A 26,429-nucleotide genomic window follows, 5' to 3' on the forward strand; every position below is an offset into this window, starting at 1 on the left:
CCTGTCCACAACCTCAAACAGTCACACTCCAAACTCCACTATGGCCAAGACCAAAGAGCTTTCAAAGGACACCAGAAACAAAATTGTAGACCTGCACCAGGCTGGGAAGACTGAATCTGCAATAGGTAAGCAGCTTGGTTTGAAGAAATCAACTGTGGGAGCAATTATTAGGAAATGGAAGACATACAAGACCACTGATAATCTCCCTCGATCTGGAGCTCCACGCAAGATCTCACCCCGTGGGGTCAAAATGATCACAAAAACGGTGAACAAAAATCCCAGAACCACACGGGGGGACCTAGTGAATGTCCTGCAGAGAGCTGGGACAAAGTAACAAAGCCTACCATCAGTAACACACTACGCCGCTAGGGACTCAAATCCTGCAGTGCCAGACGTGTCCCCCTGCTCAAGCCAGTACATGTCCAGGCCTGTCTGAAGTTTGCAAGAGAGCATTTGGATGATCCAGAAGAAGATTGGGAGAATGTCATATGGTCAGATGAAACCAAAATATAACTTTTTGGTAAAACCTCAACTCGTCGTGTTTGGAGGACAAAGAATGCTGAGTTGCATCCAAAGAACACCATACCTACTGTGAAGCATGGGGGTGGAAACATCATGTTTTGGGGCTGTTTTTCTGCAAAGGGACCAGGACGACTGATCCATGTAAAGGAAAGAATGAATGGGGCCATGTATCGTGAGATTTTGAGTGAAAATCTCCTCCCATCAGCAAGGGCATTGAAGATGAAACGTTGCTGGGTCTTTCAGCATGACAATGATCCCAAATACACCGCCCGGGCAACGAAGGAGTGGCTTCGTAAGAAGCATTTCAAGGTCCGGGAGTGGGCTAGCCAATCTCCAGATCTCAACCCATAGAAAATCTTTGGAGGGAGTTGAATGTCTGTGTTGCCCAGCAACAGCCCCAAAACATCACTGCTCTAGAGGAGATCAGCATGGAGGAATGGGCCAAAATACCAGCAACAGTGTGTGAAAACCTCTGTCATTGCCAACAAAGGGTACATAAACAAAGTATTGAGATAAACTTTTGTTATTGACCAAATACTTATTTTCCACCATAATTCGCAAATAAATTCATTAAAAATCCTACAATGTGATTTTCTGGATTTTTTTCCTCATTTTGTCTTTCATAGTTGAAGTGTACCTATGATGAAAATTACAGGCCTCTCTCATATTTTTAAGTGGGAGAACTTGCACAATATGTGGCTGACTAAATACTTTCTTGCCCCACTGTATATACTGTATTCTAGTGAAGGATAATCCTGTATAACTACTGCTGTACACACCATTTCTATTATATTCATGTACTGTCCATACTGTCCATGTACAGTACATTCAAACCCCTTACATTTTTCCACATTTTGTTACTTTACAGCCTTATACTGAAATGGATTAAATAAATTTTTCCCTCATCAATCTACACACAATACCACACAATGACTAAGCAAAAATGACTAAGCATCACTAGCCGGCTACCACCCGGCTACTCAACCCTGCACCTTAGAGGCTGCTACTTTATATTCATAGACATAGAATCACTGGTCACTTTTTTTTGCTCATCCTAATATTTATATATTTTTTTATTCCATTATTTTATCTTCAGATTTGTGTATTGTTGTGAATTGTTAGCTACTACTGCACTGATGGAGCTAGGAACAGCTAGGAACACAAGCATTCCCCTACATCCGCAATAAAATCTGCTAAATATGTGTATGAGACCAATACATTTGATTTGACTTGAAGCCGATTGAACATCTACATCTACTGAATGGAAAGACCTGAAAATAGCTGTGCAGCAATGCTCCCCATCCAACCTACAGAGCTTGAGAGGATCTCCAGCCTCTGCCAAGCTTGTAGCATTATACCCAAGAAGACTCAAAGCTGTAATCGCTGCCAAAGGTGCTTTAACAAAGTACTGAGTAAAGGGTCTGAATACTTATGTAAATGTGATATTGCATTTTTTATATATATATATTTGCATAAACATCTAAAAACCTTGCTTTGTCTTTATGGGGTATGGCCTGATCACCGACAACGACGAGACAGCCTATAGGGAGGAGGTCAGAGACCTGGCCTGGTGGTGCCAGGACAACAACCTCTCCCTCAACGTGATCAAGACTAAGGAGATGATTGTGGACTACAGGAAAAAGAGGACAGAGCAAGCCCCTATTCTCATCCATGAGGCTGCAGTGGAGCAGGTTGAGAGCTTCAAGTTCCTTGGTGTCCACATCACTAACAAACTAACATGGTCCAAGCACACCAAGACCGCCGTGAAGAGGGCACGACAAAACCTATTCCCCCTCAGGAGACTGAAAAGATTTGGCATGGGTCCTCAGATCCTCAAAAGATTCTACAGCTGCACCATCGAGAGCATCACTGCCTGGTATGGCAACTGCTCGTCCTTCGACCGCAAGGCACTACAGAGGGTAGTGCGAACGGCCCAGTGCATCACTGGGGCCAAGCTTCCTGCCATCCAAGACCTTTATACCAAGCAGTGTCAGAGGAAGGCACTAAAAATGGTCAAAGACTCCAGCCACCCTAGTCATTTACATTTACATTTAAGTCATTTAGCAGACGCTCTTATCCAGAGCGACTTACCGTAGACTGTTCTCTCTGCTACCGCACGGCAAGCGGTACGGGAGCGCCAAGTCTAGGTCGCAAGAGGCCGCTAAACAGCTTCTTCGTCCAAGCCATAAGACTCCTGAACATCTAATCAAATGGCTACCCAGACTATTTGCATTTCCCTCCCCCTCTTTTACACCACTGCTACTCTCTGTTGTATCATCTATGCATAGTCACTTAATAACTCTACCTAAATGTACATATTACCTCAACTAACCGGTGTCCCTACACATTGACTCTGTACTGGTACCCCCTGTATATAGTCTCGCTATTGTTATTTTACTGCTGCTCTTTAATTACTTGTTACTTTTATTTCTTATTCTTATCCATATTTTTTTTAAACTACATTGTTGGTTAGGGGCTCGTAGGTAAGCATTTCACTCTAAGGTATTTGGCCCATGTGACTAATACAATTTGATTTTATTTGTATTGTGTGTAGATTGAAAAACACTATATATTTTAGAATAAGGCTGTAACGCAACAAAATGTGGAAAAAGTCAAGTGGTCTGAATACTTTCCGAATGCACTGTACACTGAGTATACAAAACATTATGCTCTTCCTATGGTGTAAACTGACCAGGTTAATCCAGGTTAAAGCTACGATCCCTTATTGATGTCACTTCAATCAGTGTAGATGAAGGGGAGGAGACAGGTTAAAGAAGGATTTTTAATCCTTGAGACAATTGAGACATGGATTGTGTATGGGTTCCATTCAGAGGGTGAATGGGCAAAACAAAAAATGTATCTTTGAACGGGAGTATGGTAGCAGGTGCTAGGCGCACCGGTTTGAGTGTGTCAAGAACTGCAGCGCTGCTGGGTTTTTCACGCTCAACAGTTTCCTGTGTGTTTCAAGAATGGTTCAAGAACACCCAAAGTGTCCATGCCCTGACGAATTAAGGCCGTTCTGATGGCAACAGGGCAGGGGTGCAACTCAATATTAGGAAGGTGTTCTTAATGTTTTGTGCACCCAGTGTATATACTGTATATATTCAGGACTGACTCAGACATTGCTCATTCTGATATTTCTTAATTTCTTTCTTTTTACTTTTTGGATTATTTGTGTATTGTTTGTATTGCTAAGTATTCCTGCACGTCGGAGCTAAAAACACAAGCATTTTGCTGCACATGTGATAACATCTGCAAAACTGTGTACGCAACCAATAAACTTTGATTTGATTTGATCACTTTCTGCATGCCCTCTACGCTTGAGTGATTCAGCACTGTCTGTGACTGATATTAATTCACCTTGAGCCCCTGTGTCTCTACAGCAAACTGTTCCTCAAAGCTAGCAGATGGGGACGCATACAGGATTTGTGTGGGAATTTGTTTTTTAATTTCTCCCTTCTGTTCAGACACATCATTATCTATCGATCAGCCAATTATTTACCCTCAGGTTACATTGCCAGTCACCCGCATCAGGGCTGGCACGCCCACTGAGATGCAGGTTATATGGAGGGAGGTCAAGGCTGTACAGGTGAAAAGGTAAATTATCCATATGGAAGGTGTAATTACAGTCTACTGTAAGTAGGTTGAAGCCTTGGTTTAATCAAGTCCCTCCATTAAGGTGTTAGAGGGATGGGACTCACAGTCTGCCAAACCTGGCAAGCTACACGTAGAAAAACAGGATCCAAAAGGGTTCTTCGGCTGTCCCCATAGGGGAACCCTTTTTGGTTCCATGTAGAACCCTCTGTGGAAAGTTATATTCAAAGGGTTCTACTATGGGGACAGCCGAAGAACCCTTTAAGGTTCTAGATAGCAACTTTTTTTCTAAGAATGTAGAGTAAGGCTCCTTGTGGATTTGTGATTAATCCCACCTACTGCTTACCATTTAGTCAGTCCTCTCTCCAATGCAGATGTGGATATAAGATGAGAGAAAAAAATGAGAGTTATTAATCAGAATATGATTGGAAATGTCACACTGTATATAACTGGTTGGTGTCAGAGTTACACCAATAACTCTGTGGAAATACACAGATAGGATAACGATCATAAAGAGACAAATAAAGATGACAAAGATATTTTGGCAAGTCCATTATCCATAACAATCTCTCCAGACGGATCATCCCCCAAATATTCTGCCTTGTTTTCTTATCCTGTGGATTGGAGGAGGAGACAGAGGTCATTACTCGACCTAAAGTCCTGTCGTAATTGAAATTAGGGAGGGGGTTGGAGGTAACAGGCGACATGATAATCAATTTGAGGCTGTATCGGAAACAAGAGCTGCTGGGGTGCTCCAGCTCCCTATGAAGAGACCAGATGGCCCCAGCCGTGTGTGGGCCTGTGAAGGGTGGAGGGGAGGGGAGGGGAGGGGTGGGGAGAGACAATTGGAGGGAGGGAAGGAGAGCATGTGCAGGAGGGCTTTTTAGGGTGTGAGGATTTTTAGGGTGTGAGGATTTTTAGGGTCTGCGTATTGAGTATGCGTGTTTGCTTGAGAGACAGTGCCATCTGCCAGCATGACACTTGGGGTTCAGCAGATGTGTTCTCTGACACTGGAGGAGCCGCAGGGAGGGATGAGGAGAGGATCTCGACACACTGCAGTCTACCTCTGTGGGAGAGAGGAGACAGGCGGCTGGGTGACTGGACAGCTGCATGGCACATGACACCCACATACGCACATACCGTACCACAAATGCGACACACAGACACGCACATGTCCACACATACTAATACATTATACATACTCACATGCTCACACAGATAAACAATGAGCCTGTTGACACAGATACAGATCTCTTGCCCCAGAGCTCTGGTTTTTGCCATTGGGCCCTGAGGGGAAATGCCCTTTTGGGGACACAGGAGGGGGTGAAGGTCTGGTCAGGGCTGTCCTCATTTGGGTGGTGTCTGGCTGACTGGGGTGAGCTGTTATGGCCAGTGACTGATAGACTGACAGACTGTGACTGACTGACAGACAGACTTCAGGGCCAACAGGAGAGGCAGCTCGCAGGAAGCTGTAGAGTACTTGTTTCCAGAAAGAGTTAATGTGTCTGGTCATTGAGCAGAGTAGAAGAGAGCAGCACAGACAGACAGAGTGAAGGAGAACTTTCAGATTTCAGTGAAAGGTCACCGTGAGCCCTGGCTGGCAGACCAGCACGGCCAGTCATCTGGGATTGGCCGCAGGGACCGGCCCGGTACCCTGACTGCACATCTACGACCTTTAGAGAAGACACTTCCTGTCTACAGCAGTGTGTTAATGTCTTGACTGAGGAGCGGGTATCCTACTCTCGTCTTCACAGGCTTTAGTATCTACCAGTTTTCTCTCTTTCATGGAGCTAAGATTATCAAATGAAATCAAAGTGTTCGAGAGTCTTCCTCCCTCTTGGTTTATGGGTGTTGCTGCTGGTGGCAAGCACATACAAGCCTAAAAACTAGCAGACACTGTGGTCCTCGATGACACGAGTGTGACACCCCTGTAGAGCAGAGTTGTGACAACCCCTAGGAGCAGAGTGTAAAGGCTGCCTCTTAGTTTGGTATAACACCACCTCTGTTACCATGGAGAAACCACTGGACCATCCACTGTCCTCATCAAGAGACGTGTTGAATCTTATTAACACTATTTTCAGAGCACGACACGCACCGCTCATCCCAAGCCGGATTCTACCAACCAACCGCTCCTATTTTTAATTGGCGCTCATTAAAGAAAAATGCTGTTATTGCTCCATTTTCCCAAAAAAGTATCTCGAAACGGTAATTAACGTGGCATCTGTAAGAAAGCTGGCAATTAGCGAGACCTGACAGATGAGCAGGCCGTGGTGCCGGATGCTTTGATGACTCTGAAGTTCGGGAGAGCTGCATATTTGTTTTGCTTTAAAGGCTGCGGAGAGGAGGGGCACTGTTTGATTTAGGGCTAGAAACAGGGTAGCAGTAAATGGGCTCCTTGCTATCAATCAGCAGCGGCCAGGAAGAGATTAATATACAGTTGGCAAGGTTCCTAAATGATTAATTATTATTATTATTATTAAAACATTATTTACTGTACATCGCTTATTTTTCCATCCACTCCAGTATAAGTTTAGTCACGTGATGCTTAACTCTCTCTAGCACTCCTGTTCATATTATAGTCAGTTTTATAAAAAGAGTTTACCAACCCAGAGATGATGGAAAATTACTAACCCTGTTGTCCTTTTTATGACAGGCGAGCCCGCGGTGACGAGGGAGAACAACTGTCTGAACGCGGCCAAGGCCTGCAACCTGAACGACACGTGTAAGAAGTACCGCTCAGCCTACATCAGCCCCTGCACCAGCCGCGTCTCCACTGCGGAGGTCTGCAACAAGCGCAAATGCCACAAGGCCCTGCGACAGTTCTTCGACAAGGTCCCGCCCAAGCACAGCTATGGCATGCTGTTCTGTTCCTGTCCAGCCGGCGACCAGTCTGCCTGCTCTGAGCGCCGGCGCCAAACCATTGTACCAGTCTGCTCCTATGAGGACAGGGAGAAGCCCAACTGTCTCTCCCTGCAGACCTCCTGCAAGACCAACTACATCTGCAGGTACACCAGGATAAACAGTTGTCACAGTGCACAAGATTGTACACAGGCATCAAACATATAAGATGGCTAACAATCACATAGTCTCACGTGTCAGACTCACACCACATACCAACCATTGTCAATGTATGGATAAAACTACATTCCAGTCAACAACAGTTCATTTTCTCAAACCCTTCCCGATAGCATCCGCTGTAATATAAAGAGGTGCTGGAGACAGATGACACATTCTAGCTCGGCACCAAAATGGAGGGGTGTCTAAATAAACAGCGTGGAGGTTGCTATCATGCTTTCAGAGGTGTTGAGAAACATACCTGTCCCTGTGAAAAACACCATAAACAAACCTATTAAGATAACTGGAGGGAGGATCTTGGGAGATTGCATGGGAAATAAACCATCACTATTCACTAATGCATGAAGCAAACACTAAATCTACCTACAATAACTGAGAGTATTCAAGTTAAGCAGTGAAACACTCTGCTTTTCTTTCTGAATGCTCGTCTTTTCTGAGACAAGTGATTCATTTCGCTGTCATGTAGCAGTATTCTGGTTAGAATTACTGGGCGGCGGAGTGGATGTGTTTGGGTTAAGTGGCATCTGTTTCATTGGCAGTAATAGAGGCCATATTGAAATGCAGCGGAACGGACTGGACTCAATGAGTGACGTCTGACATTGCCTCTAGAACCACAGCACTCTGTCTGGGATCAAATGGAGGCATTAGTGCAAATAAATTGGGTCCATTTGGATTCCAGCCTCAGGGCTGTGCATTCTCTCTCTCTATCAGGCTCTCGCTCTCTCTCTCTTGCTGTCTCGCTCTGTCTAACTCTCTCTCTCTCTATCTCGCTCTCTCTCTCTCTCTTGCTTTCTCTCTCACTCTCACTCTGTCTCTGTCTCACTTTCCCTCTCATGCTCTCTTTCTCTCGATCGCTCTCTCTCTGTCTCACTCTCGTGCTCTCTCTCGATCTCTCTTGCCCTCGCTCTGTCTCACTCTCTCTTGCGCTCTCATGCTCTCTCTCTCTCTCTCTCTCTCTCTCTCTCTCTCTCTCTCTCTCTCTCTCTCTCTCTCTCTCTCTCACACTCTCACTTCTCTTTCTCTCCCTCTTTTTCTATCTCATTCTGTCTGTCTCCCTCTTTATATCTCTTCCTTTAGCTAAATGTTCTTGTTCTCACTCTCTTCCCCTTCTCAACAAATGTGTAACACTAGGTTGTAGTAGGTTTTCCAGCTGTATCATGAGCTTGGTATCCAGAGCTCCTCTCTGTTTGTGGGAGGGATTATAATACCAGGCATACCTACCTGCTGGCTGATCCATCACCCTATGAGAGTGGTATTGTTAGAGAATGTCCAGTCATCTGGTGATTTTCAGTACCTATAATGTTCTCTTTGAAGTAGAAAGAAGAATCGATATAAGTTTAAATATTAGACATGTAAAAAACAGAACTGTAAGCAGAATCCATGTGGATGAGGCAAGGTAGACCAACAAGACATGACTGGTCTGGGCCATTGCTGATCTTGTGAAGGCTACTGGACATGCACATGCATGAATCATAAATAGACAACATTGGCCTGAACTTGTGAAGACCTTTGGACAGGAACATTAGCTAATCAGTTATAGGCACCATTAGACCTGCAGTAGGAGTGTGCATGTCACGCCACCAATAGAATCTGTGCCCCAGTGTCTGAGCCAATAAGAGAATGGAAACTAAGCAAGACAACAAGATTCATAAAGTGGAGTGACGATCTTAAGTAAGGGTAAGACTGTATAAAAGCCAAGTACTAAGAATGGAGAGTCAGTTCTTCCATGGAATTGCTCGGCTTTGCTACTTTTTGTAATAAAGTCTATTTCAATTCACAAGCTCCGGTATCTGAGAAATATTTGATTCAATATTTCCACGACAGTATCACAGAGTGGAATCAACAGTTCTCCCTCTCCTCTAACTAGCCCAGGAACAGATTGATGAGTACTGTGTGTGTGCGTGTGTTTATAAACCGTACCAATCAGTACCATTGCTTTTGCTTTGTCTATTTGACAGTCACAGTTAGTCTTATAGGGGAGATGAGATAGTTCAGAGGTTTCACTGTTGTCTTTCAGGTCCCGTCTGGCTGATTTCTTTGCCAACTGTCAGTCTGAGCCACGCTCCCTCTCTGGCTGTCTTAAGGAGAACTACGCTGACTGCCTGCTGTCCTACTCTGGCCTCATCGGTGAGTTTCTCCCTTGTTTCTATTAGTCAACCTTTCCTCACACACATTGATGGGTCTCACTATGGTCTTTCATTTTCTCACTGAATCCTCATACTGTCTGTCACGGTTTTCATGTGGTGAAGGAGAGTCGGACCAAACTGCAGCGTGTATATTGCGATCCATGTTTAATCAAATAAACGTAACACGAATCAATACAAAAAAACACTACAAAACAATAAACGAAACGAAACTCAACCAACACAACCAAAGAATATGGCTGCCTAAATATGGTTCCCAATCAGAGACAACAATAAACACCTGCCTCTGATTGAGAACCACTTCAGACAGCCATAGACCTACCTAGAACACCCCACTAAGCTACAATCCCACTACATACACACCACATACAAAAACCCATGTCACACCCTGGCCTGACCAAATAAATGAAGATAAACACAAAAATACTTCGACCAGGGCGTGACACTGTCCCCTGAATGGCTCTCCTACCTGTTGTTATAGTCATGTGTCACAGAGTCCCTTCACCCCCCTCCTATCCTCTCTCCAAAGGGGTTATTCCACTGTCCCCTGAATGGCTCTCCTACCTGTTGTTATAGTCATGTGTCACAGAGTCCCTTCACCCCCCTCCTATCCTCTCTCCAAAGGGGTTATTCCACTGTCCCCATAGGATAAGCCTTTTTGGTTCTAGGGAGAACCATTTTTGGTTCCACTTAGAACCCTTTTGGGTTCCATGTAGAACTCTCTTTGGAAAGGGTCCTACATGGAACTCAAAAGGGTTCTACCTGGAACCAAAAGGGTTCTACCTGGAACCAAAAAGGTTCAAAGTGTTCATTTTCTAAGAGTGCAGCACAGCACAACCCAACGTCACACCACTTCATCCTGCCCCTCCACATCATTTCATGAAATTAGCTAATTGTTCCAGAGGAAACCAAGGAAGCCAAGACTCATAGTTGCAGACAACGCAGTAGAGCGAAAGAATGAGCGTGTGAAAGACAGGAGGTTGGTGGCACCTTCATTGGGGAGAACGACCTCGTGGTAATGAATGGAACAGAATAAGTGGAATGGTGTCAAACACAACAAACACATGGTTTCTATGTGTTTGATGCTATTCCATTTACTCCGTTCCAGACATTATTATGAGCTGTCCTCCCCTCAGCAGCCTCCTGTAGTGTGAAAGAGATAAAGAGAGAGGGGGAATGTGGGAGAAGATTTGTCTCCTTTATCTTCCCCTTCTCTCTGCTTCTGTGTGCTGAGGGAACCATCCTAGCTCAATCCATCACATTTTCCTGACTAGCACAGCTGTTACAGATAGTCCACACAGCAACCAACAAAATGCCAATTCATTTTGCCGCAAACAAAAAGGGCTTGTTTGGATGGACGCCAGTAGGGGAACAATGCATTAAGGGAGCAAGAAATCACTGACTGTAGCTATTTAGTTTTCTACAAAGCTGGAGAAACCTAATTCTTCCCACTGCCTTTGGAAATACTTCATATTGTCACTTTTGAAAATACTCCATTATGTTTTTATGTTGATGAGATAATTGGATGAAAATAGAGCTGGAAGAAAGCTTTTGCTAACAGTTGCAGTATGATAGGGATTCACCATTACATGATGGTTAGGTGCAATGGGAAGCGGATCCTCTTTCACCATACCTCATAACCAGCCAATGACCAGCCAAGAATATCAATAGGTCGTGGCTCTGCCACAGAGGATACCATGTCTATAGCAAACCAAACGGAACAAAAAAACTTTCTTTAAAGGCCCAGTGCAGTCAAAATTCCGTTTTACTGTGATTTGTATAATACTGTACAACAGCTGATTAAACTAACATTGTTTAAACTAACACAGGACCTTCTAATCAGCAGTTTTGCATGGGCGGGAGTTTCGGCTTTACAAAGAGAGTTTCAAACCTCACTGCCAATAACAGCTAGTTTTTAGTTTTCCCCTCCCCACTCAGACCACTTCCAGACAGTCCTAGCTAAATTCTTACTATCCTTGTCCAATTTAATGAAAATCTTAAGGTACTTAATTGTTACCCGAAAATTATTTGATATTGATATAAAAACAGCTGCATTGGGTAATTTATCGTATTTCTTCCCCCTCCCAACAGGTACCGTGATGACGCCCAACTACCTGCGCTCTCCTAAGATCAGTGTTGTCCCTTACTGTGACTGCAGCAGCAGTGGCAATGGCAAGGAGGAATGTGACAAATTCACAGAGTTCTTCACAGACAACAGCTGCCTCCGTGAGTGACTGACCGCGCATCTCCTGTCCTCTCCTCTCATCTTCATTCTCATACCATTTTCCTGTCTCCTCCACTCTTTCATTGCAGGTCTCCTGACAATTATTCATCCCTCTCTCATTGTTCCTTCCTTCATCCTCCCTCTCTCCCAAGTGATGCTCCATTTCTCCTGTGAGCTTTTTGGCAAAAATCAGAGAGAGAGGAGGAAGAAACAGAAACAATGATAAGGCTGTGTGTGTGTGTGTGTGTGTGTGTGTGTGTGTGTGTGTGTGTGTGTGTGTGTGTGTGTGTGTGTGTGTGTGTGTGTGTGTGTGTGTGTGTGTGTGTGTGTGTGTGTGTGTGTGTGTGTGTGTGTGTGTGTGCACATTAATAATAATAATGTTTTGTGTGAGTGACTAGTTCCCCGGAGTAGCTCTCCTGGATCAGCAATAGACAGGGCCCAATTTTTCAAAGTGATTTATCCAGATTTTGCCTATCGGACAGATTAAATGCATAGAAATAGAATGAATAGAATGGTAATCCCCATTCAAGCCAATGATTTGTCCGTTCTATTCATTATTTTTCTATGCATTTAACCCTGTCCGATAGGCAAAATCCAGATATATCACCTTTTTTAAAAACGGGGCCCTGGGCATTGTCTTCTAAATTGGTGGCACTCCTCTCACATATCAGACAGCTTTAATTAACCCCCCTCTCTCTCCATCCACTCCTCCGTCACAGAAATTGCTTCTTTAATAAATACAGCTCCTTCACTATCACAAGGTGCCAGGCCTCTGGAGATAGCAGATCCATGGCTGTGGTGCCTGACTTTGTGCAATCACAGCTCAACTTCCTCTGCTGTGTTATTGGTATGGCATTGTCTCTCAGCCCTTTTCAAAGCCAGTAGGATCCACTATAGTCACGCTCTCACCGACCCTATGGGGAAGTTTGTTTTCACTGTATTATAGAGATAGTGTTATATATAACATGTTGTTCCCAATGTGACAATGTGCATGACACAGCACTATCACAACAGAGCAATTTATTTAGGGGAATTTCAGTGTCATTGAAGTCTATTTGACCTACTGCTATTGAGAAGGATTTGGGTTTTAGCTTTGAGAAAGAAAGCCATTGAGAAAGATAGGTTTCCTCCCACAATGTACCAAAGGTCCAGCATACACGTCTGCAATTAGACCAAAGTCAGTTTGGCAGAGAGGAAAGGGAGGAGTGTGGACATCCGTCCAGCATCATATCCATTCATTTCCTGACGTAAACATTTCGCAAGTGAGTAGTTTGCATTCGCCATGACGTTTGTGTTACAGGCTGACAACTGACTGGCTGTGGCTAAAATTAGCCTAGATATCTGCGTCCGCATTGTGTCTGCCAGTAAACACAGTCCGCCTATGTCATGTTTCCGAGGGGATTATTTTGTCCCTACCCAAACTCTTGATTTTTTGGGAGAGCTGTCTGTCTGAAGAGCACTTCCCTGAATATTTGTTCTCATGGCAAGAAAATCTGACATGATTCCCAGAACTAGTACTGTCCTTAATAATAGGAGTGCTTTGCTGTCACTACACGTCTCTGTGCTCCTCTAGACATCCAGGAACAGCTTGTGAAGCTTGTCCGGGTTAAACTGTGTCCAACTCTCCCTCTATTCCATTTTACATTCATATTTTAGTCATTTAGCAGATGTTCTTATACAGAGGGACTTACAGTTAATGCATTCATCTTAAGGTAGCTAGGTAAGACAACCACGTATCACAGTCATAGTAAGTAAAACTTTTCGTCAATAAAGTAGCTATCATCAGCAAAGTCAGTGCTAGTAAGAAAACAGATCACTTCCTGCAAATCTACACATTTGCTATGAGGGTGAAAGAAAAATTAGCTGATTTTATGCTCATTTCCTACAATTCTACATATTTTGCCAAGTGGCAGACAGAACCATTTTCAGTTTTGTAGCTAATCTCATGCTATTCTACACATTTTGCCAGGGCTTATGACCTCCAGGGAGTTCCTAACTGTCGTGTTCATATGCTATCTGGGGGTGCACCCCCAATGCCTGCGGGCCTGTTCAGTAATCTGGCCCTGAGTGCAAGTGTTGAACATAGACTAAAGGTAGGGAGGTGCAGTTCCCCTTTCTGCTCCATAGACAAGCACCAGGATCATGAAATGGATGTGAGCTTCAACTGGGAGCCAGTAGAGAGTGTGGAGGAGCGGGGTGACGTTGGAGAACTTGGAAAGATTGAACAGCAGGCGGGAAGAGTTTCAGGGGTTTGATGGCACAAGCGGGGAGCCCAGCCTCTGATCCCCTCAGAGTAGCAAGGCATGGCTAAATCCCCTCTCTCTATCTCTCTCTGAAACTAATAAAAACTAATTGTTGTGATTGTGTTGTGACTGTGACGTTATGTTGTAAAACATTTCACAGCATGAAAATGATCCCAGTCAATAATCGAACGCACGTCTGTGTGGATGGCAGATGTTTCTCTCACCCCACCTCGCTCTTGATTTATCTAGCTACAGTAACTTGCAAGTTGAGCTGTAAAGTCGAGATGGCTTGTTCTCAGAGGTATGCATTTTAAACTTGTTTGTATAGCTAGCTCACTAACTAACAAATATATGCACTCTCAATCAAAAACGTAGTGCCCAAGTCTTTGCAATCGCAAAAATTCTCTCCTCACATCAACCCTCAGCGCTTTGACCGTGAGTCCGGGTATTTATATGCCGACCTTACTGCTCAAAAAGCTTCTGATTGGTCAGAGTCAATACTCCTGGCCTCCATTAATTGGCAGATGTGTGAGGCAAATGTGTGTGCCCACAGAACAATTTTTCGAGATCGAGGGAGGGTTTGTGAGAAACATCTGCACGAGCGCAGCCATCCACATTAAAGAGTTACGTGTGCAATTATTGAACTGGGAACATTTTCACATGCTGGGAGAAATTTTACAGCATGACGTCACAATCAGAATACGATCAGAACGATTGGGAACTATTTCACACTGGGAAGATTTTTACATGACATGTGGCGGTCTCGGGGCTACCCATGCAGCTCAGAGGGAACATTTGTCAGCACTAACACACAGTGACAGATATGCTCCCACACAACCGTCAGTGCTGGTGTGGCTCCGAAACTGTGATAGGGCCTTGCTCTGGCTCCTTAACCAGGGGGCCAGCGGCAGGGCTCTGTCCGCTTACGGAAAGCTCTTTTGGAAGGCATTAGAAGACAAAGCATAGCTGCTGATTTGCTTCATCTAATGCTAAGCATACATTGTTCCCAGTTAAGGATCCTCTCCTGCATTTGCCTCTAGGTCAGCAGAGTAAAGTACTGTTGTTCTCTTGCACCATTCTTCAATCCAGTACAGTGATGGTAGTTCAGTATTTGTCATACAGCTTTATTCAGCCATGACAAAAGGCATTACAGGGTTGTTACGTGACCAAAAAAGTTGGAAGTGAGAAAAGAGAAGTAGAGTTACTTCTGCTCGATGGTACATATAGAGTGGTTGGTGGTTCATTTGCTGGTAGCAGTGGCATTGTGAGAAAGAATGTCCCAACAGAGAGGTCACACTGAGTAACCGGCAGCATTATCAGCAATCCATAAGTGCCCAGGGGACATCCACCCTGTGTGCTCCTGAGAAATCACCTAGGAGATCAGTAATGGTCCTATTCTTCTGACCAACAGCCTGACTGAGAACTCCAGCGGGCACATTGGCAAGGCTCCTTTATGCCACGTCTAAGCACTCACTCTTAGTTCAAAAGATCAGAGATTAGTGTTAGCTCTCTCCTATAAAAACCCTCTTAACGGAGGAGACACGCTTTTAACTATGTATAACTAGTATATCCAATCCCTATACTGATCGATTGTATCTTTGTTCTGTATGACTATGCAAAACAAACACCAAAACTCTTGACTATTGCAATAATGTCAATGTTAATTGTTAAATAAAGACTACAGTGCCCGATTTCGGGCAATAGATTTACTGGCAATTACTGATAGTATGTTTACATTATTATTTTATTCATTTCCTATCGTTTTATGTCAGAACACAAGAAACTAGACTGCTCTAGGACACCTAGATGGCAGGTAGCCTAGTGGTTAGAGTGTTGGCCCAGTAACCAAAAGGTTTCTGGATTGAATCTCTGAGCTAAAGAAATCTGTGTTCTGCCCCTGAACAAGGCAGTTAACCCACTGTTCACCGGTAGGCCGTCATTGTAAATAAGAATCTGTTCTTAACTGACTTGCCTAGTTAAATAAAGGTTAAAAAATAAAACGAATTATCTGTTGAATAAATGTGTCCAGTGGTCTGCTGCGTCATTACGATCTAATTGGTCAGATCCTTGTCACGTTAAAGGGAGGCCCTTAGAAAAGTAGCTCTCTAGGTCGACTCGCTAGTAAATTCAATCTGGAGAGCACTCAGAGTGTGCCCTGGACGTTCGTAAATTCAGAGCGTTGTCAGATTGTCCGTTCGTAAATTCGGAGCGTTTCGCTCTCGGAGCGTTCAGAGCGCACACTGGACGCTCTGGTTGAGGAGTAGGGTTAATCTGAGCGCTCTGACGTGTAACATCAGCAGTCAAGCACCCAAGCCGATTGGCTAACTTGCTCGTTACTTCCAGACATAAATGAGAGAACACCTCACTCTGACCATTTTACTTGCCCGAGCAGAGCTGGCTAGGCTGTTTTCATGTTATCCAGAGCGCTGATGACTAATTGCAGCAGACAAAAATGTAATTACGCTTTTTTTTTGCCGACGTTTACTGACAACCGCCATATTCAACACGTGTTGAGCGTTCGTAAATTCATCAATTATTCTGCGCTCTGGCACACTGGGACGACAGTGCTCTAAAATCGGAGTAGATAACTAGAGCGATTTTACGAACGCACCTTCAAACTTTTTTTTACGTTGGCGAGAAGGGTCGAGAGGGGTGGACACGACACACTTCTACATTATTCAAAATATTGCCTTCTTGCTAGATTAATGAATACAGCCATAGCAAAATGGGCCTATTTGTTTGTTTCAACAGACGGCCATGCGCACTAATGCCTGTCCGTCAGTGTTTTGGTTGATGTAAATGTCACTAAGTGATATGATATCATGTTTACTCATGTGCTGTTTGCACTTGATGAATGGAAACAGAAACGATTAAGTGGCAGATTGTGCAGATTCCAGGCTGTTTGCACACAGTGTGATATTCCCTGTGTTTAAACATGGGATTTATCTCCTCTCTCCTCTTGGTAAGACAAACATTGCATTCCTGTGCAGCTGGAACAGCCTGCTGGGCCTTCCTGGGTGTCTGGATTCTAACATTGCTCAGTGTTTGCAGAGTAAAGGTCCAGTGTTAAATCACACTCTCGTTTGTCAGCAAGAATTAAACACAGGGTCCAGTATGGACACTCACACTCTTAGTAAAAAGGGTTCCAATAGGGTTCTTCGGTTGTCCCCATAGGATAACCTTTTTTGGTTCGAGGGAGAAACATTTTTGGTTCCAGGTAGAACCCTTTTGGGTTCCATGTAAAAACGTGGAAAGGGTTCTACATGAAACCCAAAAAGGTTATAACTACAAGCAAAAGGGTTCTACCTGGAACCAAAAAGGGCTCTTTAAAGGGTTATCCTAATGGGAACAGCCGAATAACCCTTTTAGGTTCTAGATAGCAGCTTTTTTCCTCAGAGTGTAGTCGACGCCTGTAGGAATACACTCATCCTATTAGGAGTGAATTACAGTATGTATTCTCAGGGGCTTGACTGGCAGGTTATACATGTTAGTATTTCTCAAGTGCTGCTGATTCCTCAAACTCCATAGAAGCCCTGACATTGAGCTAGAGCTAAATAGGAGCTAAACTCATGTACATTATCACAGCACAAGCATTGTGCCTAAATTTGAAACTAGAAAAGCACCTCATCAGCCGTGACAGACAACACCGTCTAATGCGGTGTCTCTAATTAGTCTTTGTTAAGAACAAAGCTCCATAAAAGACCTTATCAACAAATTCAATACACTCATCAGGCCGCCGCTGTGCTAGCGCAAAGTATTAGTGCACTAGGATAGGCTCAGTGGCACACCCGCTTTCTTCACCGCAAGATAATGAAACCAGCTTTAATTGATTCCCTCACAGCCAGCATTTAAGAGGTGTGGCCCTATACAGCCTTAGACGATTCAAGCCCAAATGAGCTGACAAGTTTTAAAAAATCATAATAAAAAGCATGTCCGTCCTTTTCCAAAGTGTTGGCTCACAGTTTAAATGGATTCAATGACCCAGGGAAGAAATAGTTGAATTATTCTGTGAGCGGAGCATAACGCTGATCCATCTAGCTTCAGATCTGCCTGTCTGCTTCACTTCAAAGATAGACCAGGAACAGTGTACGCACTCTAATGTGTTGGGTAAAAGGCCACATCATCACTTTGTTATTATTATTATTATGGCCTTCGCTAATATATTCATATCCCCCAGCCAAACTTAAGCACACTCACTAGGTTTGTAGTTTAGAATTTAGTTTTTCCCCCGGTGTATTTCCATATAATTACATTGTTCTCTCCCACCTATTCCATAGTGTTTGGGAAAGATAGTCTAATGATACCCTTTAGGGGAAATGGATAGTGTTAGGGAAAGATAGCCTAATGATACCCTTTAGGGGAAATGGATAGTGTTAGGGAAAGATAGCCTAATGATACCCTTTAGGGGAAATGGATAGTGTTAGGGAAAGATAGACTCATGATACCCTTTAGGGGAAATGGATAGTGTTAGGGAAAGATAGATACCCTTTAGGGGAAATGGATAGTGTTAGGGAAAGATACTAATGATACCCTTTAGGGGAAATGGATAGTGTTAGGGAAAGATAGCCTAATGATACCCTTTAGGGGAAATGGATAGTGTTAGGGAAAGATAGACTCATGATACCCTTTAGGGGAAATGGATAGTGTTAGGGAAAGATAGTCTAATGATACCCTTTAGGGGAAACGGATAGTGTTAGGGAAAGATAGCCTAATGATACCCTTTAGGGGAAATGGATAGTGTTAGGGAAAGATAGACTCATGATACCCTTTAGGGGAAATGGATAGTGTTAGGGAAAGATAGTCTAATGATACCCTTTAGGGGAAACGGATAGTGTTAGGGAAAGATAGCCTAATGATACCCTTTAGGGGAAATGGATAGTGTTAGGGAAAGATAGACTCATGATACCCTTTAGGGGAAATGGATAGTGTTAGGGAAAGATAGACTCATGATACCCTTTAGGGGAAATGGATAGTGTTAGGGAAAGATAGTCTAATGATACCCTTTAGGGGAAACGGATAGTGTTAGGGAAAGATAGCCTAATGATACCCTTTAGGGGAAATGGATAGTGTTAGGGAAAGATAGCCTAATGATACCCTTTAGGGGAAATGGATAGTGTTTTACACCAGTAATGGCTTTATGAAAAGCTTTAGATTTTGGACAGATGTAGTATCTCCACATGTGGACTTTCTCTCGCTCCCTCTCTCTACAACATTGATGTCTAACACAGTGTCTGGTCTTTCTGTAGGAAATGCAATCCAGGCGTTTGGGAACGGGACAGATGTGGGAGTTTGGCAGCCCATGCCACCATTGCAGACCACCACCTCCACCACCACTCCTTCCCAGAAGGCTAAGGACCGGTCCCCCAACTCGCTGGATGTCGCCACAAACACCAATCACCTCAAGGCAGGGGATGAGTCCCTCTACCACTTCTGTGGAAGCTTGCAGGTGAGGTTTCCAACAGCTAATTTCATACCGCATGGACCTCCTGTCCTGGAGGCCAACGACCAAGCATCTATTCTGAGCAAACTATTTTAGCTAGGCGCTGGATTAATTGAAGCATTATTGATTTGATTTGAGAACTGATACTGCCTCATTTCAGCAGAGCCTGAATTAACTGTAAAGGACTAACAGTTGCTCTGCAGTATAGGAGTCTGAGGCACACAGATGGAAGTGTTTGTCTATCAGTGGTGTACACACTGAGTGGAATCAGTCCTCCTCAAAGACAGAACACTGTCCTTCAGTGAGTCAGTCAGCACGTCCTGCTACACACTGCAATTCAAACAGCATATAGTATATTTTATATATATTATATACTCCATCACACAAGCATTTCACTCCTACACCTGTTGTTTTATGAAGCATGTGATAATAACATTCGATTTGATTTGATTTGACACAGCATACACACACTCTAGTGCCCTAGAGAATCCCACATTGCCGGCATGTAGGCTTCATTCACCTCAGTAATAAAGGCTTGGTGGTGTCACCGAGTGACAAGGTGACGCGTGGTCACCCACACTGATCTGAATGTCACCGGCTGCCACCTATATCCCATTAACACAGATGACTGCCTGCCTGACTGCCAGCCAGCCGACCCCTCGCCTGATGAGGTCCTCTGTCCCTGGCTGCGTCCCTGGATGCTCCGCCAGCGCCATTTGAAAGGGCATTCATATGCTAATAGGACAAATTAGAATAGATTACCCCAATTGATCTGGACGGGGGATAAATAGTGTTCAGGTCCAGGGGTGGAGTGGGTTATCTTTGTGATGTTGTCAGGGTGACTCCTGGCTTAGACAACCTGCTGGAGATGGATCTGTCAATGTTACAGACACTGATGTTGTATCAGAGCTCAGAATGGTTGATGGATGGGGCTTTCAGTGAGGATTTACATGAGCTGAGGTTAAGATGAACATCTAAGATTGGAACTCGATCAGTGGGAATTTAGTCTTTCTGGTCAAAATACAAAAGGCTTCCACAAAGCAAACTCAGCCACTAAAATGTTTAGAGTTGGGAAGCTCACTGTATTATTGTTGTTAACCAACAAGGCTACTGTTATAGATTCCCACACTCTCTAATCAGAGGAAAGCTCTCACTTTGCAAGGAGTTCCAAACACACACAACACGCACACAAATACTTACAGTACTTACACCCAAACACACACACACTGTTAGCCCTGTTTGCACTGGAGCATGTGTTGAGCAGGGACGGCTGTCGGAGGCAGACAAGCTCTTTCTAATCACACAGGGGACGGGCCTGTAAGAACATTCACTCGTCTCTCCTCTCATCATCGATTAGAAACCCTCTGTGCTGGTACTGCCAGACAGCTTTAGCACTCGTCCAATGACTCAGGGCCCCACTAGACTACTAGCCAAAAGACAACTTCTCCCTGTGTGAGGATCTCTATGTGAGCAGCTTGAAATATGTGATTTTTTCCTGCTTCCTTTTGTTAATTTTCTCAAATCTAATTTAGCATCACTGTGTATTCCTCAAACTGCCAGGATTTCTTTTCTTTTACCGTAAGCTTCAAACTGAATTAGGAAGGGTTCTTTTTGTCTTGTGAGAGGATTTTGCCTCACTTTGCCTCTCTTTGTGTGTATTGAAAGTGGCGCAGGCAGGAATGCCTTTTGTCCCACGTCGGAGATTAAAGTCAGGTGTCTCCTAGCGTGTCTAAGAAGCTGAAACAAAAGGAAGGAGAGTCTGTTGTGTTGCTGCTGAGCCCAGCAGGGCCTGTAGCGCTCCGCAACCTGGGCCTGAAAGTTAAGAGCAGCAAAACAGATCATTCAATGTGGTCCCCAGAAGTGATTCAGTTTTACTTTTGAATAGTTAATGATTAAAACATATGAATTCAGTCAGCATTTCTGCATCCACATCCCCAGTGGGTGAAATTGGATGCAATGACGTCTTTTGTAACGTCTTGGTCAGGTTGTATACTGATTGCAGGTTATTAGTATTCAACACCTTACACATACATGTAGTCGTAAAGGATGCAAGACTGATTCTCCTCTGTTCCACATGAAGTCCCGTAGATGATGCATGGTGGTATATCTGAAACAATAACCGCATGCCCAGTCAAGCTGATGGATGGTTTAGGCCAACGGGAGAGAAATGAATTGTGGGACAGCTCTGGGTTCCGTTCAGTGAGCAATGACAAACATCTGTCATTTCCCTCTGCTGTGTCCCATCCAGCTCCCACTACAGCCAAATCCACACACCCTCACACTGTCTTCTACACTCCCACATTGCATTGATCAGGACTAGCTATCAGTCTAACTGAATGCCCCAGTCATATGGTGTTGGGCTAGGCATTATATTTGCAATTCTGTGTTGCTTTGATGTTTGGTTGGTCGTAATGTGTTTTCTTCACAAAGTACAGTCCTCCAAACAGAGTATGAATGACGGATATTATTCTTAGTGGCAAGGCAAGTTTGTAATACTTCAGACTCACTCACACACACAAACACACACAGTTTTCTCTAGCTCTTACTAAATGTAAAACTACAAGTAGCCTATTGTAAAGCATGAGAGTGGCTGGCTAACATAGGGCACTGAACACAGGCGACTCATGTAGATCCTCACTTCTGTTTTCCTTCAAGGTCTTTGTCCACTTGAGACCCTGTAAATACCAGATGAAACTGGATAAGCCTGTGTCTCAGGATATTAAATTACCTACAGCAGCCTTGCTCTTATTCAAGGCAAATTATAAATAAAAAAGATTAAGAAGAGGAAAATCTCAGAGTTTACTGTGACTGGCGACATATCCTCATACAGTCTAGTCTGGGGAAATACAGGAAGTCCCATCGCTTTCAAGTCATCTGTAACAAACTGGATCTAAATGCTGTATAAGGATCAACGGCAACATGTGCTTCAGCAGAGATCCTTCCAAAGCAACAAATCACTGATGTTTGAGCACGGCAACACATTCAAACGGCACACACTCAGCACACACATGAACACACACAGTAGGGTGGTTTTTACCATATCTCTCCATCTCTCTTGGTTTTACAGGCTCAGAAACTGAAGTCCAACGTTTCAGTCGATGGTGTGCTTTGCGTGGTAAGTGTACAGCATATCTACATAGTTTGATTATCCTGATTACTCTTGTTTGAGGAAAAAAAAAGATTATACTAAGTTTAAGCCAGAACTGCTTTGCTTTATCTTGGCCAGGTCGCAATTGTAAATGAGAACTTGTTCTCAACTTGCCTACCTGGTTAAATAAAGGTGAAATAAAGAACTATTAACTGACAATTGATTATGACTAAGGCCAGGAGTTTTTCCTGAACACATGACCTAACCAGAAAAATCTGTGTGGGTCCTAGTTCATCATTGATCTATGTAAAATTACATGTATGAACAGTGTCGATTTTCAATTACAAGGAAAGACTATGGTAATTACTACTCAGACCCTGATCTCATGCCAAAGGTCACAGGCCTACAGACAGAAGTCAAGGCGACCCCTCTTGCACATGTGCTCATGGTCTTTGTAGTCCTCTACGCTGACGTGAGCATTGCTTATCTAGTGCCTTTTAAAGTTCAGTAAATGTCATTGTACATAATAAAGCAGCATTATTCCATAGAGTGACATTTAAGGAGGCGGTGGCAGGTTCAAACAGCCTGAGAAGAGATGGCCCCTTTTCAGCTCAACGTTTCATTAGTGTGTCAAATACCTTTTTTTTTTTTATCTCATCTCCAAAGCAACACATGGATATGATAGAGCCAACTGGCATTTTGGTTCTCAAAACAACCTTTTTTTTCTAATCTAATGGGCCAATTTAATCACACACTTTTGTGGTGTTATTAAGACATTCTTATTTTATTTGGATTATGTCAGTTCTCTAATTGTTTATTTTTCTTTATTATAGTGTTTTGCGAGTGGAGCCCCAGGAGAGCATGAATGTGGACAATGTAAATGCAGGGGTTATAGATGCAGCCGGGATTTGTCAGATTGCTTCAATTTGACAGTTGGACAAAAGTCTAAAAGCAAGCAAAGTGATGGCACAAATGTCCCCCCAGAAAAAAGCATTTGATCAGGCCTAAGTTAACTTGTTCTATCGCTCCTCTGACATTCTCTGTCCCTCCCTCCACAGGACCCACAGATCGACGACTCCGGTACCTCCAACTCCATCGCCAGGAATTCAGCCAGTCTGCCATCATCTAATACACACCTCTACTCACTGCTGCCCCTGCTGGTCGCGCTGCTACACTGCACCCTGGCAGCGCTCTACCCCGCGGCAGTCTTGTAGCCATGCTACCTTTCAAAAGCATGGACAGACTAAATTTGTAAAAAGACGAAATGATATTCTCTGTTCCCAGTATACCTGTTGTATTTTTATTTCCCTTCTCTCTGATTATTTTTCAACTCTAGTTTAAAGAGGCTTACGTTGAAGCAGTGTGCTAAAGTGATCTCAATGTAACTCAGTTTCGCTGTGTTTCTCCCGTTTCTGTTTTACAAAGGGAAAAGCTTCTGTGTCGGTCACTGGGCGATCATGAGAATATAGGATGCATTGCTACATTCCAATACACAATGGCGGGTGGCTTTTTGTCAGTTCCTGGTACAATGGGATTTACTGTATTCATAATGGTACGGTCATTAGGCAGGCGCTTTTATCCAAGGGACTTTGTGTGTTAAGGCTGAGGTCTTTGAAGAAGCAAAAAATCCCCATCACTTTGATGGCAGTGGTTTAAATGAGGTAGGCAGCTTTTTAGGTGTCAATATATCTCATCTGTGGTGTGTGTGTGTGTTTTGATATGGTATCATTTGGAGATGGAGATGGGCATGGAGTTACGAAGGCCCAGAGGACAGACAGTATAGATGGCTAGACCACCATGGAACCTTTCATCTAGAATGGTCTACAGAACTCATTATTCTGTTGGGACGCCACCATTTTGTCACTAACTCGGCCCTCTGCAGCAAAACACTAATTTGAAGAGCTCACTTTGACATTGTAGCGCATGCAAAAAACACACACGCAAAGACACATGCAGTACACACTCACATGTCAAGGTTAGTTTCTTCCTAACATGTACAATGGGCTATTTGGGGGATATGGCGAATGTACATTATGGAGTCAAACATTATTTTGGTCTATCAAAGCTGTTTGACATATTTTCTCTATACTGGATGAAAGGGGGGGAATGGGTGTAGGGTTTTCTCCGGTAGACAGACCATTCCTACCTGAATGAGTTTATACTCTCTGCTCTGTAAGCATCGTAAAGCGCTCTGGAGCTGTTGACAACAGCCGTACAGATGACGGCGTTAAGAGTTGTAACAGATCACGTGACAGATGGATTCTCGTACTTACCGCTTTGTTGTGTACACTTTAATTACACACAACCATTCAACACACTAGCATCAATTTGCTCTCAATCTATTGTCATGTTGCCTTCACAATAAAACTGTCAATCTTATTCTGGAACAAAGCCTTGTAAATCTTATACGATTGGCATCTGAGTCAAGCTGATGCAGAACATGTGACTCTTGTACGTAAATTGTAGCATTTTGTATGTCTCCTGAGAATCGCTGAGAAAGTATCAACCTTGTATCATAACCATATGTAACTTCTCAGATGTAAATGTGCAAGTTGAAAATGTCAATTCATTTTGAGATACATTTGAAATAATAATTTCCTCATGTGGACTACCCAGCACACAGTCACTTCACACATACATGTGGCATGTGCGGCAAATTACTTTAGCTACTGGACATTTTAAAGCATTTATGACATGCTGCTTGGGTTCGTGTGGCTTTTCAAAACAATGTATATTACATGTTATTTACTAGGCATTAAAATTAGATGTGTGTACTTGATTGAAACAGTAATTGGATAAGAAATGTCTATTTCTATCCTGCTCAGGAGCATTGTGAGCAATTTAGATCAGATTCAAATTCCCCATAAAATACATCACATTAGAGAATAGCATTTTTGTTTTACAGCAAGCTACATATTTTCCCCAGTACATATGATGGAACTATTGTAAATGATAAGATATCGATCTAGCTCTCCTGTTATATTTCCTGAGCCAACAAATATTCTACCATAGTTTCATGTATGCAGTTGCCTGAATATGATATTGTTTTTTGGTATATAACATCTTATTCTTTCTATCTTTTACTATTTGGGCCTTTATTTATTACACGTTGACGTCCCGCACAAGTAAGGAGCATATAGGACCATACCCAGAGGTTAAAGTACAAAAAATCACATGGGTGATAGGAAATGCAATAAAGGATAAAGACAAACATTTTATCTATGAGGTCTGAGGCAGCTGGCTGGTTTAACACATCGGTATCTGTAGTCAGATTGCTGATATTTCACAGTGACAGAGGATGAATGTGTTGGAATTTGTGGGTGAGGGGGGATAATAAGCCCACTAAGAGGCAGGTGAAGAAATAAAATACCCTAGAGTATTTGTATTAATTTACATCACATTGGTTGTTTAACTAGAAGAAACTAATTGCAATGTTTATACAGATTGAAAACAAAGAATCCCTAAGCTATCCACAATACTTCTTAGCCTGTGAAAATGTACAATCTAAATACAATTATAATTAAAATGTTGACTCATCCAACAGTGAGGTTGTTTTTTCTGTTGCTTAGGGGTTGTTTTGTGGCCTGTTATAACTCTGTTTTGCTGGCTGAGAGAGAGACAGAGAGAGTCTGCTTAATTAAACACATGTGTAGCCATTGTCTGGTACCTGTGGATGTGCTGTGTGAGTGGTGGAATCTGGAGCTGTGCTGAAAAGATTGGCCATGTTGACACACAACAGTTTATCTATGACATGCTGAGAGCAGGACATCAGCCTTGGCTTTACCATGTCAGCTAAACAGCTCCAATGTTCCCAGGAAAAATGTTCAACAATGTCAAATGAAAAATTTGCTTCGCGTCATGATTTAAACACAAGAAAGTTCTGAAAATGTTTGACTGTTCCCTGGGCCTAGATTATTCTCAGAACACATCTGGTCAAATTCAAGGTAATCCCACTTGAAATATTCTAGGAACGAAACATGGAATGCTAAAACAGATAAATTCAGATGCATAAACACAGAAAACGTGACAGAAAGGAGGGTAAATGTCATGCATGCACTTTTCCACAGGGACGCAAGAAAATAGTATCCAATGGCTGTAG

At 43.3% G+C, this 26,429-nt stretch overlaps 1 protein-coding gene across 5 annotated transcripts in view; it reads left to right on the forward strand.

Moving 5' to 3' along the window:
• Positions 1-25,971, forward strand: part of gfra1a (gdnf family receptor alpha 1a) — a 108,887-nt gene extending 82,916 nt beyond the window's left edge. For 2 of the 5 annotated variants that reach the window (XM_052498663.1, XM_052498662.1), the window contains exons 6-11: positions 6,770-7,121; positions 9,209-9,318; positions 11,427-11,561; positions 19,049-19,248; positions 22,310-22,357; positions 23,389-25,971. In XM_052498663.1, the coding sequence (XP_052354623.1) occupies positions 6,770-7,121; positions 9,209-9,318; positions 11,427-11,561; positions 19,049-19,248; positions 22,310-22,357; positions 23,389-23,544 (1,001 nt within the window). In that variant the 3' untranslated portion in view covers positions 23,545-25,971. The remainder of the gene's footprint in view (positions 1-6,769; positions 7,122-9,208; positions 9,319-11,426; positions 11,562-19,048; positions 19,249-22,309; positions 22,358-23,388) is intronic. The other 3 variants (XM_035754514.2, XM_052498664.1, XM_035754516.2) reach the window with 2 other exon arrangements.
• Positions 25,972-26,429: the final 458 nt, after the last annotated feature.

The sequence above is a fragment of the Oncorhynchus keta genome, chromosome 36, assembly GCF_023373465.1.
Source record: "Oncorhynchus keta strain PuntledgeMale-10-30-2019 chromosome 36, Oket_V2, whole genome shotgun sequence".
NCBI classification, from domain to species: Eukaryota; Metazoa; Chordata; class Actinopteri; order Salmoniformes; family Salmonidae; genus Oncorhynchus; species Oncorhynchus keta.